Source organism: Mustela putorius, unplaced genomic scaffold (genome assembly GCF_011764305.1).
Source record: "Mustela putorius furo isolate JIRA1106 unplaced genomic scaffold, ASM1176430v1.1 tig00003834_pilon_pilon_pilon, whole genome shotgun sequence".
Lineage (NCBI taxonomy): Eukaryota > Metazoa > Chordata > Mammalia > Carnivora > Mustelidae > Mustela > Mustela putorius.
This window is the reverse complement of record NW_025421987.1, coordinates 84,714,067-84,730,231: the sequence shown is the minus strand read 5'-3', so window position 1 is coordinate 84,730,231 and position 16,165 is coordinate 84,714,067. Positions and strand designations below refer to the sequence as shown.

The 16,165-nt window shown below is 37.4% G+C and overlaps 1 protein-coding gene across 8 annotated transcripts in view; it reads right to left on the bottom strand.

Moving 5' to 3' along the window:
- KLHL24 (kelch like family member 24) overlaps positions 1-16,165 on the bottom strand; it is a 48,978-nt gene that overhangs the window by 20,651 nt on the left and 12,162 nt on the right. For all 8 annotated transcript variants that reach the window (XM_004745095.3, XM_004745096.3, XM_004745093.3 and 5 more), the window contains one exon: positions 11,443-12,419. In XM_004745095.3, coding sequence (XP_004745152.1) covers positions 11,443-12,362 — 920 coding nt within the window. In that variant the 5' untranslated portion in view covers positions 12,363-12,419. The remainder of the gene's footprint in view (positions 1-11,442; positions 12,420-16,165) is intronic.

Below are 16,165 nucleotides of genomic sequence, written 5' to 3'. Positions count from 1 at the left end.
AATGGTGATTTTTCATAAGCTTGCTAGTCCTTTTTTTTTTTTTTTTTAAGATTTTATTTATTTATTTAAGAGAAAGAACAAGAATAGGAGGAGGCATAGAGGGAAAGGGACAAGCAGACTCCCTGCTTATCTGGGAGCCCAATGCAGGGGCTTGATTTAAGACCCCGCAATCATGATCTGAGCTGAAGTCAGATGCTTAACATACTGAGTCACCCAAGCACCCCGGATTGCTAGTTCTAAAAAAACTAATTCATATTATAATCTAAGTACCTTTTAAAGAAGTATATGTATTTGCTTGGAACTATTTCTTAAAATAGTTTTTTAAAGTTAAGTACATTAAAGCAATCCAAATCAAAACACTGAGCAATCAAAGTGTTAACAGTTTATGACAAAGAATGTTAAAGGAAAAAAAGCAAGACCAAAAACTGTACTGAAGGTCTCATCAATACTATGTAAAAAATGTGTGTGGAAAGAATATACCTATACCACCAAAGGCTAATGATGGTTAACTCTGGATAGCGTGGCTTCTTTCTTTCTATCAACACAAATTTCCACAATGATAATGAGCATGTTCTACTTTCAGAGTGGAAAAAACATTTACAGCATGAAGAGAATCCTAAGGTTTATGGTAATCATGGACTTCTTTTATTTTGTAGTTTAAATTTTAGATACAGGGCGCCTGGGTGGCTTAGGTGGTTATGCCTTCAGCTCAGGTCATGATCTCAGGGTCCTAGGATTGAGCTCCGATTGGGTTCCCTGCTCTGTGGACCCTCTGCCTGCCCCTCCCCCTCCTTGTGCTTTCTTTCTCTCTCTGTCAAATAAATAAATAAATAAATAAACCTTTAGGGGCACCTGGGTGGCTCAGAGGGTTAAGCCTCTGCCTTCAGCTCAGGTCATGGTCTCAGGGTCCTGGGATTGAGCCCCACATCCCGCTCTCTGCTCAGCAGGGAGCCTGCTTCCCCCTCTCTGTCTACTTGTGATCTCTCCCTGTGTCAAATAAATAAATAGAAATCTTAAAAAAACAAAAAACAAAAAAAAAAACCTTAAAAAAATTTGTTGTTGGGGTGCTTGGGTGGCTCAGTTGTTAAGTTGTCTGCCTTTGGCTCATGTCATAATCCGAGGGTCTGGGATTATGCTTCTCCCTCTCCCACGCCCCTTGCTTGTATTCCCTCTATCGCTGTCTCTCTCTCTCTGTCAAATAAATAAGTAAAATCTTTAAAAAAAATTTCCTGTTTAGATACAGGAAAAACTAAAAGCTTATTCAAGTTTTTTGTTGTTACTCATAAGGCTCAATAGAAAGCTTGTAATTTTAAAATTATTTGACTTTTATATTTTTTCACAAATATAACTGAAATGAAAAAGGTCCTGTAACTACATTTTATGGTTGTTACAATTTTAATCTCATGATACAAAATGCTGACAATCCCTCTTCTCTTAACTTAAATGTGGAAGGAAAAAAGACCACATTGGAACGCTAATTTGTAGTTTTAGTCAGTATGATGTTTCACAATTACATTAGAAAAAAAAATTAAGCAATACTGGTACGTCACTTTAACAAAGATACTATATTCTAGCTACATTTACTCATAGCTTTTCCAACTAATAATCATTTACCTGTTCCAGGCCAGGCATACTTTTCCTTTACAAAATCAGAAAAATGTATTGTAGAAAAGAATTGTATTCACAGATATAATAAAAATTACTTTTAGGAGCCTAGCAAATCATATAACCCTAATCTAGTATATAGTAAGACATCATCAGAAGAACTGAAATATTATCAATACTATTTTCCACATTAGTTCCATAAAGAAACTATTAAAGTAAATCAAGAGTAACACCAGATACTTGGTACAACTAACTTATCCTTTTCATAAAAGTATCACTTCCTAAAATTATCGTTTCTTAAAATTATACTTAAAATACCTCTAAAACAAATCCAGGTGATTTTCCTCAAAGCCTTACTTATTGACTGATCAAAAGTTACTTAATACTGTCACTAGGGTTCAACGACTCCCAGTTATTTTAATATGAAATCAAGGTAACTATATTATAAGAATTGTGTTTTATACACTTTCCTTATAACATTTTTACTTTTTTCTTTTCTGAAGAGACAGAGAGAGAGCAAAGGGGCATCACAGATTGGGGGGAGGGGCAGGTCAGAGAGAGAGAGAATCTTAAGCAGGCTCCACACCCAGCATCAGGCTCAATATGGGGCTCAATCTCAAAACCCTGAGATCACAACCTAAGTCAAAACCAAGAGTCAGACACTTAATCAACTAAGCCACTCAGCTGTCCCACATTTGATTTATGTTATAGCTTCTCTTTGCTTAAACTTGCTAGCTTTTTTTTAACACTTCTTAGCCTAATAAACATATGTTGTCTATTTTTGTACTTTTGAATAAGAAGAGAGAATAGCACCAAAAACTAATGACTAAAACAAGTAGCCCCACTAAATAAAGGATCTTTTCAGTGTCTACTGGAAATGTGTTTTTATCTGAAAAGATCAATAAACTGGTAGTTTTGCCTGTACTAAAGGTCTTACTTGCAACCAAATGGTTTTTAACTTAATTGAAGACAAGCCTGGTGTTTTCATTAAAGACTGTGAATACACCAAAAGTTATTTTTAGGGATGCCTGGGTTGGCTCAGTTGGTTAAATGACTGACTCCTGGTCTTGGCTCAGGTCATGATCTCAGGGTTGTGGGATCAAGCCCTACACTGCGCTCCCAGATCACTGGGGAGTCTGCTTGAGTTTCTCTCCCTCTGCCCCTCTTCATGCTTGCATGAGGGCTCTCTCTCTAAAATAAATAAATCTTTCTTAGAAGTTATTCTTTATTTCTTGAGGTTGGAAAAACTTTTATCTAAGGCAGGGAGATGACCGCCTTGAAGGAAATGTGTTATTCCAGCTAATAATGGCAATTGGAACAAAAAGGCAGTCAAGATAATACAGGATGAATAAAAGTCTGGATACCCTAGTTCAATCTATTTTTTGGAGTGAACATTTATTTTATTAATGCTTTAAAGTGAAAATCCTGATTCTGCCGTGATAAAATAAAAAATATCTGCTGTTTTAGTATTAAATTTTACCATTTGTTCCTGGGAAAGTATTATGTATTACAACTAAATTATCTTTTTTTTTTTTACTATGACAAGTATTGTTTTTAAAAAAAATCACCATCCTCTTTTATCATGAATTAAAGAAAAGATCAAATTAAAAGATTACATTCTTTGATTTATGTGAAAGATTTAAAATAATTCTCTCCCTCTGGCCCTCCCCCTTTGTGCTAATAAATGAATTTTAAAAATCTAAAAAAAAAAAATCTCAAAAGGCAAAATACAGGACTTGTTGGATGAAATAACAGACTCAGTTATTATCTATGCCAGAGATAGGCCAAACTCATTCTCATCAATAAAAGGGGTCACTGGGAATGGTTAATGGCTAATGGAAGAATAACTGAATGTATTTAAAAAGCACAATAGGAAAGCCATTGTTTCCATATAGCAGGAAACTGGAAGAAAGAAAGGAATGATATTAGTAATATAATCTATTCACCATTCCAAGACTCAAAAATATCTGAAAACTGAGCCATCAAACAAATTAATTAACTAGAACAGAGATATGAGACTTGAAGCCCTTCGACAGAGAGACACATGGCTCTCTAGTCTGTACGATATGACAGTTACTAAACTTAATGTATTAATTAATATATCTAAAGAAAGAACTAGGGGCACCTGAGTGGTTCAGTGGGTTAAGCCGCTGCCTTCGGCTCAGGTCATGATCCCAGGGTCCTGGGATCGAGTCCGGAGTCAGGCTCTCTGCTCAGCAGGAAGCCTGCTTCTTCCCACACCCTGCCTGCCTCTCTGCCTACTTGTGATCTCTCTCTGCCAAATAAATAAATAAAAATTTTAAAAAAATAAAAATAAAGAAAACTATATATCAAAAGAGGGACTGGTTAATCACAAAAGCAATAAGTAAATGAATGAAAAAGTAATCACAGAAGGTCTTACAAGAACAAACATCTCTTGTGCCCATTCAAGTTCTTGCTTAAGGGAAAGAATCTTAGCTTAGCTAACCTGAACATTACTGGTTCTTTGGTAAGAATATTTTTATGGTGGGTGAGACTTCCTTAAGCTGTACTAGCTGAGAGGACTCCAGTTCTAAAGATCTACTAATTCCCTTTGTTTGGATTCCATGCTTGCAAAACAACCCTTGAAAACTTTGACTTCCCACTTAGTGATTTGTCCATAGTAAAAGAATATGGTGAACAGACTGGCTTAAAGATCTGTATGTGTCGATGTGGAATAATCTCCAAGATACTTATAAATGAAAAAAACAAGGTGCAGAACTGAGTGTATAAAGAGAAGCAGGGAGGAATGTGTGTGTATACACACACACACATAAAATATACACACAAAGAATATTTTCAAAGAGTTCAAGAAACTGGTAACAGTGGTATCCTTTGGCTAGAACTGATGTATCAGGGATCAGGTAGAGGGAAACTTATATGTATATGTTCATGAAAAATGTTTGAGTTAAGAATAAAAATGAATGACACCTGGATAGTTCAGCTGGTTATGCATCTGCCTTTGGCTTAGGTCTTGAGACCTCAGGCTCTCTGTTCAGCAGGAGCTGCTTCTCCTTCTCCCTGCCACTCCCCCTGCTTGTGCTCTTTTTCTCCCGTCAAATAAATAAATAAAATCTTAAAAAAAAAAAAATCTTAATTATAATCTTCATGTTCTTACTGGTTTTCAATAGGAACTTGAGCTTTGTCTTCCTTATGGACTTAATTTTCATTATACAGTAACTGTTAGACAAGAGGTAGTAAGAAGTATTAGAAAAGTACTTAATTCCAACCTCAAAATGACAAGCTTCTTAAATCTTAGTTATCTCTGTTGCTCAATGGAATGTGGCAAAGAGCATCATTTTTTTCCCATAGAACTGAATAAATTATTCTTAAAATAAACCATTCGATATCAAGCATATCTTTCAAACCAAATTTCCTATTCTGTAAAAGTAGAGCACAAATTTACAATCTATTTTGATTATTTTCTTTATGAAACCAGCAAAAATTTTTACTGTGCATTTTTGTGTGAAATACTAGGTTATATACTTTTCATATTGTATTTCCAATCCTCACAATCTTACAAGGTGGTATTATGCTTAATTTTGCAGGTGAGAAAATTGATACAGAAGTTAAAATGTTTTGTCTAAGGTCGTGGTATTAACTATTTGTATGGAGCCACATCCCAGTCCAGACCTGATTCTGAAGCCAGTACTCTGAACACATCATGGTACTTCTACTCGCCATTTATTTAAAAATAGTCATCATGTAGTAGTACAGAGATTTCAAGTTGCATAATATATATTAATCAAAAGACAAGTATTCGTAAGATTTGTTCCTATGATTGATTTCTACTGTTTTTTTCTCCTGAGGGTTTACAACTGAGAGTGCAGATTACCAAAGCTTTTGTGCTCTTAGATCAGCCCATATCCTGTTTCTAGGTAATCGCTACCATACCCTGTTTTTTTTCTTTTTAAAAAGATTTTATCTATTTATTTGACAGAGACATAGCGAGAAAGGGAACACAGCAGGGGGAGTGGGGGAGGGAGAAGCAGGCTTCCTGTCAAGCAGGGAGTCTGATGCGGGGCTCACTCCCAGGACCCTGGGATCATGACCTGAGCCGAAGGCAGACCCTTAACAACCGAGCCACCCAGGCATCACTCATACTCTGTTTTTTTTTAAAAGATTTTATTTATTTATTTATTTGACAGAGAGAGATCACAAGTAGACAGGCAGGCAGAGAGAGAGAGAGGGAAGCAGGCTCCCTGCTGAGCAGAGAGCCCGATGTGGGCCTCGATCCCAGGACCCTGAAATCATGACCTGAGCCGAAGGCAGTGGCTTAACCCACTGAGCCACCCAGGCGCCCATACTCTGTTTTTTTAACGTATGTTGAGGTTTTCTCTCTTATTTAAGAGACACGTGGGTATGTATAGGTAGAATATTCAGTATGGATTGAACTGTGGAGAACACTCGGCACAGGATAAACAGTGAAGAAATACTGGCTGATGTGAGGACTATAACCTAATTAACAGTGGTGGTAGCAAGCTGTTATCACCCTAATCCAGAGTTAATCTTTGTATCACTAATGGTGGGACCACCAGATATGGTGTATCTTCTAATGTAATGCAATACAATATACACATTACCTAGGATGAATTCTAGCCAAAAATATTTAACTTGTCTCTATTAAATGGAAGCTTATAGAGCTAACTTCCAGTTTTCAGAAAACACAGCTAAATTTAGCTAAGTGACAGTGTAAGGCAGCAACCTAATATAGAAGGTGGACTATTTTTCTGGACAACTTCCCCATCAACAAGTTAAAATCATGGAAAAAAAAAAAAAAAACTGTTCTGGATTTAGAGACTTCATGGGAATAACCAGATGCAATAAGTGGTACTAAATTGGATCAAGGTTCATTAAAGAACAGTTTGGAAAAGACTGGGGAAATATGAATACAGATTGGGTATTAGTTAATATGAAAGAAATATTACTAACTTCAAGCGGGATGTTATTTAGCCTATGTTATTGTTTTAAAGATGTGTCCTGAGGTAAAAATAAACAAACAAATAAATTTTTAAAAACTGGCTGAATGAATGGATGAATAAATGAAAGAGAAAGTCTGGGCTAGAGTTCTAGGTCTGATAGCCAATAACATGTATGGTAATTAAAATCAAGAGAAAAAAAGAGATCACCTAGGAAGATGGGATATAAGGCAAGACAGAGAGGTGTGAACTGAGGGGACTATCAACATTTCAAAGGCCAGACAGAGAAGGAACGATCAAATGGGAAAAAGAGCAGTTGAAGAGGACCATGAGGAAATGGTGTTCCAGAAGCTAAGGGAGGACTTTCAAGAAAAAGTAAAGCAACTGATAAAGTCAAATCCTAAAGTGAGATCAAGGTGAATAAAGACTGAAAAGAGGCTAACAAATAACAAATAGAAGGTCAGTGATGGCCTGATTGAGAGGAGTTTCAGCTAAGTGACTGGAGGGGAAGCAGAGGAATGAACTACAATTGAAGTGGAGATATCACTTCTCTTTCAAAGAAGTTTGGAATTTCTCAGAAAGATGAGAACCTGACAAACAATACACATTGTTCAGATAATGAAATTCCTAGTGACTGGTACTAATATGCAGTAACAGGTAAGTGAAGGAATATAAGGAACAGAAGGTGATGATAAGAGTTATAAAACAAAGGATTTATCTTTATATTCCTTATGCAATGCCTACATAAAATAAATACCTTTTATTATATTCACAACAATCTGCAAGCTCAATATAACTATAGTTTTTTTCTTATTTGCCTCCTAAAGAAAGATAACATCGAAATCTTATATAAAGATGTGCTTCACTGTATGAAATGGATTGGCTCTCTTAAAAACTGGATGTAAAATACATGTTTACAAATCAAATAATTAAGCAAAGTAGAAAATTATCTCTGTATTATCTAAGCCTAATTACCTTTAGAGGGCAATCTGATTTCACTTAGGTCATATTTTTATAAATAATGTTAATAATAACTTACTTGATTTTACAATATACATCCTTTCATTCCTAATTCTAATCCTGTACATATATAGGAGACAGATGCTGGAAAGTTATTATTAGCCCTATTTGACCCAAAGCCGTTCTGTCTGCTAAAAGGGGACAAATCTGTTTGAAAACACACACTTTTCCCCTTAGAAGGATACTGTGTTTCCAGAAAAGTTCTAGAAGAGCCCCAAAACTGTTCAACTTTTTTTTTTTTTAAAGATTTTATTTATTTGAGAGAGAGCATGAGAGCAGAGTGAGCAGGAGGAAGGGGCAGAGGGAAAAGCAGACTCCCTGCTGAACAGGAAGCCCCATGTGGGACTTGATCTCAGGTATCTGAGATCATGACCTGAGCTGAAGGCAGAGCTTAACTGAATGACTGAGCCATCCAGGCACCTCCTGTTCAGCATTCTTCTGGCTCAGGTCATGATCCCAGTATCCTGGGATAGAGCCTTGCACTGGGCTCCCTGCTCAGTGGGAAGCCTGCTTCTCCCTCTCCCACTCTCCCTCTTTCTGTTGCCCCTCTCAGGGTGTCTCTGTCAAATAAATAAACAGAATCTTTAAAACAAACAAACAAACTCTGTTCTTTCACATTTTTAAGGTCAGCCCATGCTTCTTAATAGCCCTTAAAAAAAACAACAAAAACAACTGGGGCACCTGGGTGGCCCAGTGGGTTAAGCCTCTGCTTTCTGCTCAGGTCATGATCAGGGTCCTGGGATCAAGCCCCTCATCGGGCTCTCTGCACAGTGGGGAGCCTGCTTCCCCCCATCTCTGCTGCCTCTCTGCCTACTTGTGATCTCTGTCGAATGAATATAATAAGTTTTTTATTATAAAAAAACTTAAAAAAATTAGTATATTTATATAATAAAATTGTTTTTTTTGTCCTTTGTTAAAAAACAGAGTCAAAAACCTTAAGTGACTCTTAATCTCACAAAACAAACTGAGGGTTGATGGGGGGAGGGGGGATTGGGAGAGGGTGGGTGGGTTTATGGACATTAGGGAGGGTATGTGCTACGGTGAGTGCTGTGAAGTGTGTAAACCTGGCGATTCACATACCTGTACCCCTGGGGATAAAAATATATTATATGTTTATAAAAAATAAAAAAAATAAATTAAAAAAAAGAGTCAAATACATTTCTTTCTTACAAAGCAATTATTATTTTTCACTAAAGTCAGTTGACTTTGAAGAAAAAAATGTGCTCTAACCTTAATACAAAGAAGTAATAATTTTTTATAATAATAATTACACAATATTTTATCTAATATATAAAAAGTTTAGATTGTTGGGTGCCTGGGTGGCTCATAGGTTAAGCCTCTGCTTTTGGCTCAGGTCATGATCTCAGGGTCTTGGGAATCAAGGCCCATATTCGGCTCTCTGCTCAGCAGGGAGCCTGCTCCCCCCCCCCCCCCCCCGCTCTCTGCCTCCCTCTCTGCCTATTTGTGACCTCTCTGTGTCAAATAAATAAATAAATCTATCTTAAAAAAAAGTTCAGACTGTCAAGTACTGTGAGTTTTCTTTACAGATTTATTTATTTATTTGAGAGCGAGTGCACATGTGCCCATGCATGTGAGCACACAAGTGAGGTGGGGGAGTAGAGCGAGAGGGAAAGAGAGTCTTAAGCAGACTCTGAGTTAAGAGAGGAGCCCCACTCAGGCCTTGATCTCAAGACCCTGAGATAGGACCTGAACTGAAACGAAGGGTTGGATGCTTAACCAACCACACCAACCAGGCACCCCTGGGAGTTTTCTTAAGTGGGTCAGACCTACACTACACTATATAAATAATAACAGCTATTAATTTTTAATAACTTCTATGCACCACTTTCAATGATAAGTACCTTAATAGTTTCAATGGCAGGGGCGCCAGGGTGGCTTAGTGGGTTAAGCCTCTGCCTTCAGCTTGGGTCATGATCTCAGCGTCCTAGGATTGAGCCTCACATCGGGCTCTGCTCAGCAGGGAGCAGGCTTCCCCCTCTCTTTCTGCCTGCCTCTCTGCTTACCTGTGATCTCTCTCTCTCTCTCTCTGTCAAATAAGTAAATAAAATCTTAAAAAAAAAGTTTCAATGGCAGAACCTGTGAGGTAAGTACTATTTATTATCATTCTCACTTTACATATGAGGAAACAGATTACATCTTTCTATATTCAAACTAGTGAAGATTTTAAAGACATACCATCTCATCATATGCTGAATTTTTAATCACATCCCAAAACAATAATAATCAAAAGCAAAGCTAAAATTTTGGTTTGAGAGCTACGCTCTAATAAATTTATAGGAAAAGTGGAGGTGATATGAAAAAATAAAAATACCAGTTTTGCAACAATGTGAATATATTTAACACTACTGAGTGGCACAATTTTTAAAATTAAGATAATAAATTTATGCCATATTTTTTTTACCACAATTTAAACAAATTAGCTTTGTTAGAAAAATATTAGGGTCCCCTCCCCTTTTTTTTATTTTTTTATTTTTTATTTTTTATTTATTATTTTTTTTTCCCTCCCCTTTTTTTTAAAGATTTTATTTGTCAGAGAGAGCATGAAAGAAAAAGCACAGCAGGGGAAGCAGCAAACAGAGGGAGAAGCAGGCTCCCTCCTGAGCAAGAAGCCCAATGTGAGCCTCGATCCCAGGACCCTGAAATCATGACCTGAGCAGAAGGCAGATGCTTAACCAACTGAGCCACCCAGGCATCCTGAAAGATTCTTTACTATATATCTCACAATAGCCATTTCTCGCTTAGTCCAGTATAGTACATTTAATATTATTCCTTCAAGTATTAACATGATTATTTTTCTATAGCTTATAAATTAAAATGTTTTACTGAAATAATGCACTATAAAAACATACAAGTCTAATACTGAATTGAATTCCTACCTCTAAATATATTTTCCAAATTCTCCCTAATGATGATATAATTTTTATAATCAGAAAAAAATTTAAAAATTAAGATTGACATTAAGTAACTGTGGCAATAAGAAGAGGTCTGAAACCTGGGTTTTACATCAAGAATCCACTCAATATATACCAGTTTACTTACTTCACCTTTATATTTCAAGTTGCCTGTTAGGAAAAAAGGAAGTCTGTGAATTTGCCTATTGTGTGTGTGTGTGTGTGGTTTTGTTGTTGTTAAGATTTTATTTATTTGACAGAGATCACAAGTAGGCAGAGAGGCAGGCAGAGAGAGAGAGCGAGCAGGAAGAAGGCTCCTTGCTGAGCAGAGAGCCTGATGCAGGGCTCAATGTGGGGCTTGATCCCAGGACGCTGAGATTTTTTTTTTTTTTTTTTTTAAAGATTTTCTTACTTCTATGACGGGAGAGAGAGAATCTCAAGCAGACTCTCCACTGAGTGCAGAGCCCAATGTAGTGCTTGATCTCATGACTCTGAGATCATGACCTGAGCTGAAATCAAGCCAACTGGGCACCCCTGCCAATTGTTTTTTATATGCAGAAGCAGTACAAGAGAGTCCGAGTCTACTTTATATCAAAAGACCCTTTAGAAAGAAAAGTGGAATTATTTGGGATCCTACAAAGATTAAGAGAAATAAGCAGAAATATGCTGAGACGTTCACAGTTGTGAAGACACTCTGCAATAACCTTTCACAGCTCAGAATAACAAAGAATGATAGTGTTGAATCTAGTCTTCACTGAGAAAGACTTTTTAAAAAAAATTCTTTTTGGAGGGGGAGAGAAATTTTAATGATTTATGTAATCCAAAACAAATCTTAAATTATGGAAAGCCATAATTAGACAATGCATATAAATGACTACACTGAGATTTCACTCAGGAGGTTTAAAAATATTTTAAAAATAAAAACTTTTGTTAATTATGTTGTAGTTCTTTAGAATTGGTTCTCTCACCTGCGTGGCCTAGTCCTTGGAGACATCATTTCATTCCCAAGTATGTGGTACCGTCTTGCTTCATGCAACAGCTGATAACACTCAGGAGAATTCTGGATCAATTGGTCCACCTCAACTGTTTGGACAAAGTAGTTTGGATGCAACAGAGGGAGTCTCACATGTGTCAGGAGCTCATGTAACAGTGGTCTTCTCAGATCAACAGCACGATAGACCCAACGCATGACGGCTTCAAAAACCATTTCCTCTTTACCAATAACAAGTTCATCACTACAAATATAATCAATAAGTTCATCTTTGTCAAGCTCAAGAAATTCTTCATGCTGTGACACATCCTCAAAAGTCTGTAATGCAAAATTCTTGCATTTTGTGAAGAGTGTTTTGAGAGAATGGGTATCAGCAAAGCGCTGGATTCCTAAGCAGTTACAAGGATCAAGTTGCTCCTCTAAGAACTTGGCACAAGCATCACGGAGAACACTAATCTGAAAGAGGCTTGACGTTTCAAAGAGATATTGTACATTCTCTGTAGTGATCTTTACCTTTCCAGTATAAACATACTGCAAAAAACATTCCATAGCTTCAGCTAAAATACCATTGATCTCAACCAACATTTCTCGGCTTTCTCTGTGGTCATTACAAAACATAGCTCTGAAGTAGCTACTACAGGCTGAGAGAACAGCTCTATGGCAAGGAAATTCTTTGCCTTCCACACAAATGATGACATCTGTGAATAAGCGGCTGTCTCGGAATTCATTGAATATCTGGAGTATGTTTTCAGCATGGGATGATCCTGAAGAGAAGTCAAAAAACTCATGGCCTGTGAGAGATTTAGGGTCCATTTCAAAAACTTTACGCTTAGTTGCTGGGGAATCACGAACCCCAAGATCCTCTCTGTTTAGTCTTCGTCCCAATATTAGTACCATTGTTACATCAGTTGACTATGTAATTGTTGAGAAATGTTAAGGCTCTTCTTTATGAGGCTAAAAATAGGGGGAAAAAAAAAGAAAACATTTCAATATACAAAAAACTCAGCACTGAAACGACATAGTCTCATTTTGATGTAAACATTACAATAAAATCACATACTTAATGTATCTTATAAGGAGTATAGAGTACTCTTTTTAATAAGAATTGACAAATAACAATTCGCATTATGGGTACAATTTGCAATAGTACTTCTTAAGGCCACCCCCCAAAGATGCTATATACTTTTTGAATTACTAATAACTTCTTTCTCTCCTTTTACACAACTGGGTTATATCTACTGACTGCAGAGTTAAGTTTGAGTGCTGTAAGACAAAGAATTTGACCACATTCAGAATCTTAATATAGTATTGTGAGAGAAGAATTCAGTTATATCTATCAGTAGTGTACTGGTGGGGGCACCTGGGTGGTTCAGTGGGGTCATGTGGTTAAGCCTCTGCCTTTGGATCAGGTCATAATCTCAGGGTCCTGGGACTGAGCCCCACATTGGGCTCTCTGCTCGGCGGGGAGCCTGCTTCTCCTTCTCCCTCTGTCTGCCTCTCTGCCTACTTGTGATCTCTCTCTCTGTCAAATAAATAAATGAAATCTTAAAAAAAAATGGGTACTGGGGCTCCTGGCTGGCTCAGTCAGTACAGGATGTGACTCTTGATCTTGTAGTTGTAAATTGGGAGCCTTATGTTGGGTACAGAGATTATTATTATTATTATTATTTTAATATTTATTTATTTATTTGAGATAGAGAAAGTGAGACAGAGCATGAGCGAGGAGAAGGTCAGAGAGAGAAGCAGACTCCCCGTGAAGCCGAGAGCCCGATGCGGGACTCGATCCCGGGACTCCGGGATCATGACCTGAGCCGAAGGCAGTCGTCCAACCAACTGAGCCACCCAGGCGTCCCGAGATTTTTTTTTTAAATGTGTACTGTTTGACCAGCAGTCCCTTCCTAGCAAGCTATCCCAAGGAAATAGGAATAAGTGGAAAGATTTATCTACAGTGATGTTCAATGCTCTATTAGTAGAAAATACTTATAACAATCTAAATGCCCTACAATAGGAGATGAGTTAAACCATACTACATCTTAAGGACTGAAGACAGTCTATGCAGCCATTTAAAATTATGTAGACTATTTAATGACAGGGGGACTTATTAATCAGATAATAAGTGAAAAGCAGATCATAAAACATATGCTCAAAATAGAAAAAATTATGTTATCAGTGTATCTTAGGGATAGAAAAAAGGAGGCACATATGCCAAAATGTTAAGTGATTTATTTAACTTCTGGTTTCCTCTATTTCACCCAGTTTCTACTATAAATATGCAGTATCTTGTTTTGAGATCTTTAAGACACATGTATCTATGCCCTTCTCCCTTTCACTAATAAGAAACATCCCCAAACTTCTCTCAGAAATGAAGATGAATAGGTAAACTGACTAAGCCAACAGACTGAGGCAATGGGCTACAGCTATCAATTCTCTTTAAGTTTTGATTTTTAATGTGGTTCTTCTGCTGCCACTCTTTTCATATCTCCATAAGTTAATATGTGATCCAAAAGGTCTCTGTAACTGGCTTAAGAGCACTCAGAGTAACTCTCAACTATTCCCAAGATCTCATAATCTCATACACACAATTGCTTCTAAAGGTCCCAGCTTCCTTCTGAAATATTTCAACAGTTAGATATCCAGGCTTAACTAAGCCTAATGAAGGTTTAAGAAGATCAAAGATAACCCCCTAATGAAATGCCATCCTACATTCACAAGTCACAAATAAAATGGAGACCTGCGAGTTAACAAACTAAATTTAGAACTGTGTTTTGTGGGGCTTCTGGGTAGTCCAATTGGTTAAGCCACTGACTCTTGGTTTCAGTTCAGGTCATGATCTCATGGGTCTTGAGACTGAGCCAGGGCAAGCTGAGCAGGGAGTCGGCTTGACTGATTCTCTCTTCCTGCCCCTCCCCCTACTCATGTATGTGCATACATGCACTCTCTCTAAAAACAAATTAATAAAAAAAAAAACCTGTTTTTTTGTATAACCCTCGCATATTAAATTGTACCCCATTTTAAAAATCCTTATGTGAAATAAGAAAATATGAAATACCAAAACCAAGAAGCAACTCATGCTATTATATTCTCTTTCATATTCTAATTTATTCTTTTTTTCAAGATTTTATTTATTTGAGAGAGAGAGTGCGTGCACACAAGTTGGGAAGGCAGAAGGACAAGTACCAAGCAGGAAGCCTGACTTGGGGCTCATTCCTAGGACCCTGGGATCATGACCAGAGTTGAAGGCAGACACTTAACCGACTGAGCCACCCTGGCGCCCCCTAATTTGTTCTTATATTTGCCTTCTTTTCTCATCACACTAATGACCCAGATGCCCTAGTTGCAATATTCACTAGATACTTCCAACTTTCATCAATTCCTTCACTGAGTGTATTTAACCTTGTCACTTCCATTTTCTTTCTTTCTTTTTTTTTTTTTTAAAGATTTTATTTATTTATCCGACAGAGAGAGATCACAAGTAGGCAGAGAGGCAGGAGAGAGAGAGGAGGAAGCAGGCTCCCCGCCGAGCAGAGAGCCCGATGTGGGACTCGATCCCAGGACCCTGAGATCATGACCTGAGCCGAAGGCAGCGGCCTAACCCACTGAGCCACCCAGGTGCCCCGTCACTTCCATTTTCTAACATTATCAACAAATGTTTATTGTGTGTCTACCATTGCCAGGATACTGTGCTTAGCCTATAGTTTTTGGAGATGTAGGATATTACTAGATATTGCAGCTGAGGTGGTTTTTTTTGTTTTAATATATATAGCTAAGACAAAGCATATTCACAAAAAGATTAATAAGGTAGCAAAGGCAATATGATACCACACTACTATAGACAGTTCCCACTTAAGGTTCTATTAAATATTTTTTACCTCTTCATATAAATTAGCACTTAATCTTTCTTAAGTCCCAGTGATAGGATTTTCCCTGGGCAGATGTACACCAGGCTATTCTAAACCATTTTTTTTTTTAAAGATTTTATTTATTTATTTGACAGGCAGAGACCACAGGAGGCAGAGAGGCAGGCAGAGAGAGAGGAGGAAGCAGGCTCCCCGCTGAGCAGAGAACCCGATGTGGGACTTGATCCTAGGACCCAGAGATTATGACCTGAGCCGAAGGCAGTGGCCTAACCCACTGAGCCACCCAGTTGCCCAAGGCTATTCTAATTAGTAGGAAAAAGTACCTGGTTGTAATAACATTTGAAGGTCGCCTAAATGTTTGCACGTACAAAATCCTTTCTCTTCCATCCCTCTCTTTATCTCCTAATTTTGCAGGTAAAGTCAGAAAAAAATTCAAGCAATGTTATCAAATGGAATAAAGATGCAAGTAAAATAAACACTATTTTTATTTGGGATCGATCACCAGGTGGGGATTCAGAGGCAGTATGCTAATAGGGACATTTCTATTGTGTTCATGTGGATTTAAAACATGCTAAAATGACCGAAGGAGGGTCATTTTGGTTCCCTCTAAGAATTCTGGCTAAAACTAAGGAAGTTCTTGGAAATCTACCAAGTAACGCTGTAGGAACTATTAAGAGCCAAATCTGCGTACTAATTGTGTATTAACTGGTTTGACGATGCCATGGGGGCTATATTTCCTTAAATACATTAAAAAAACAGAACAACACTTTTTAAAATCACAACAATCTTTTTAAAAATATGCTTGCTATGTGCCTGGCATTTTCTAAATTCTCTTTTTTATTT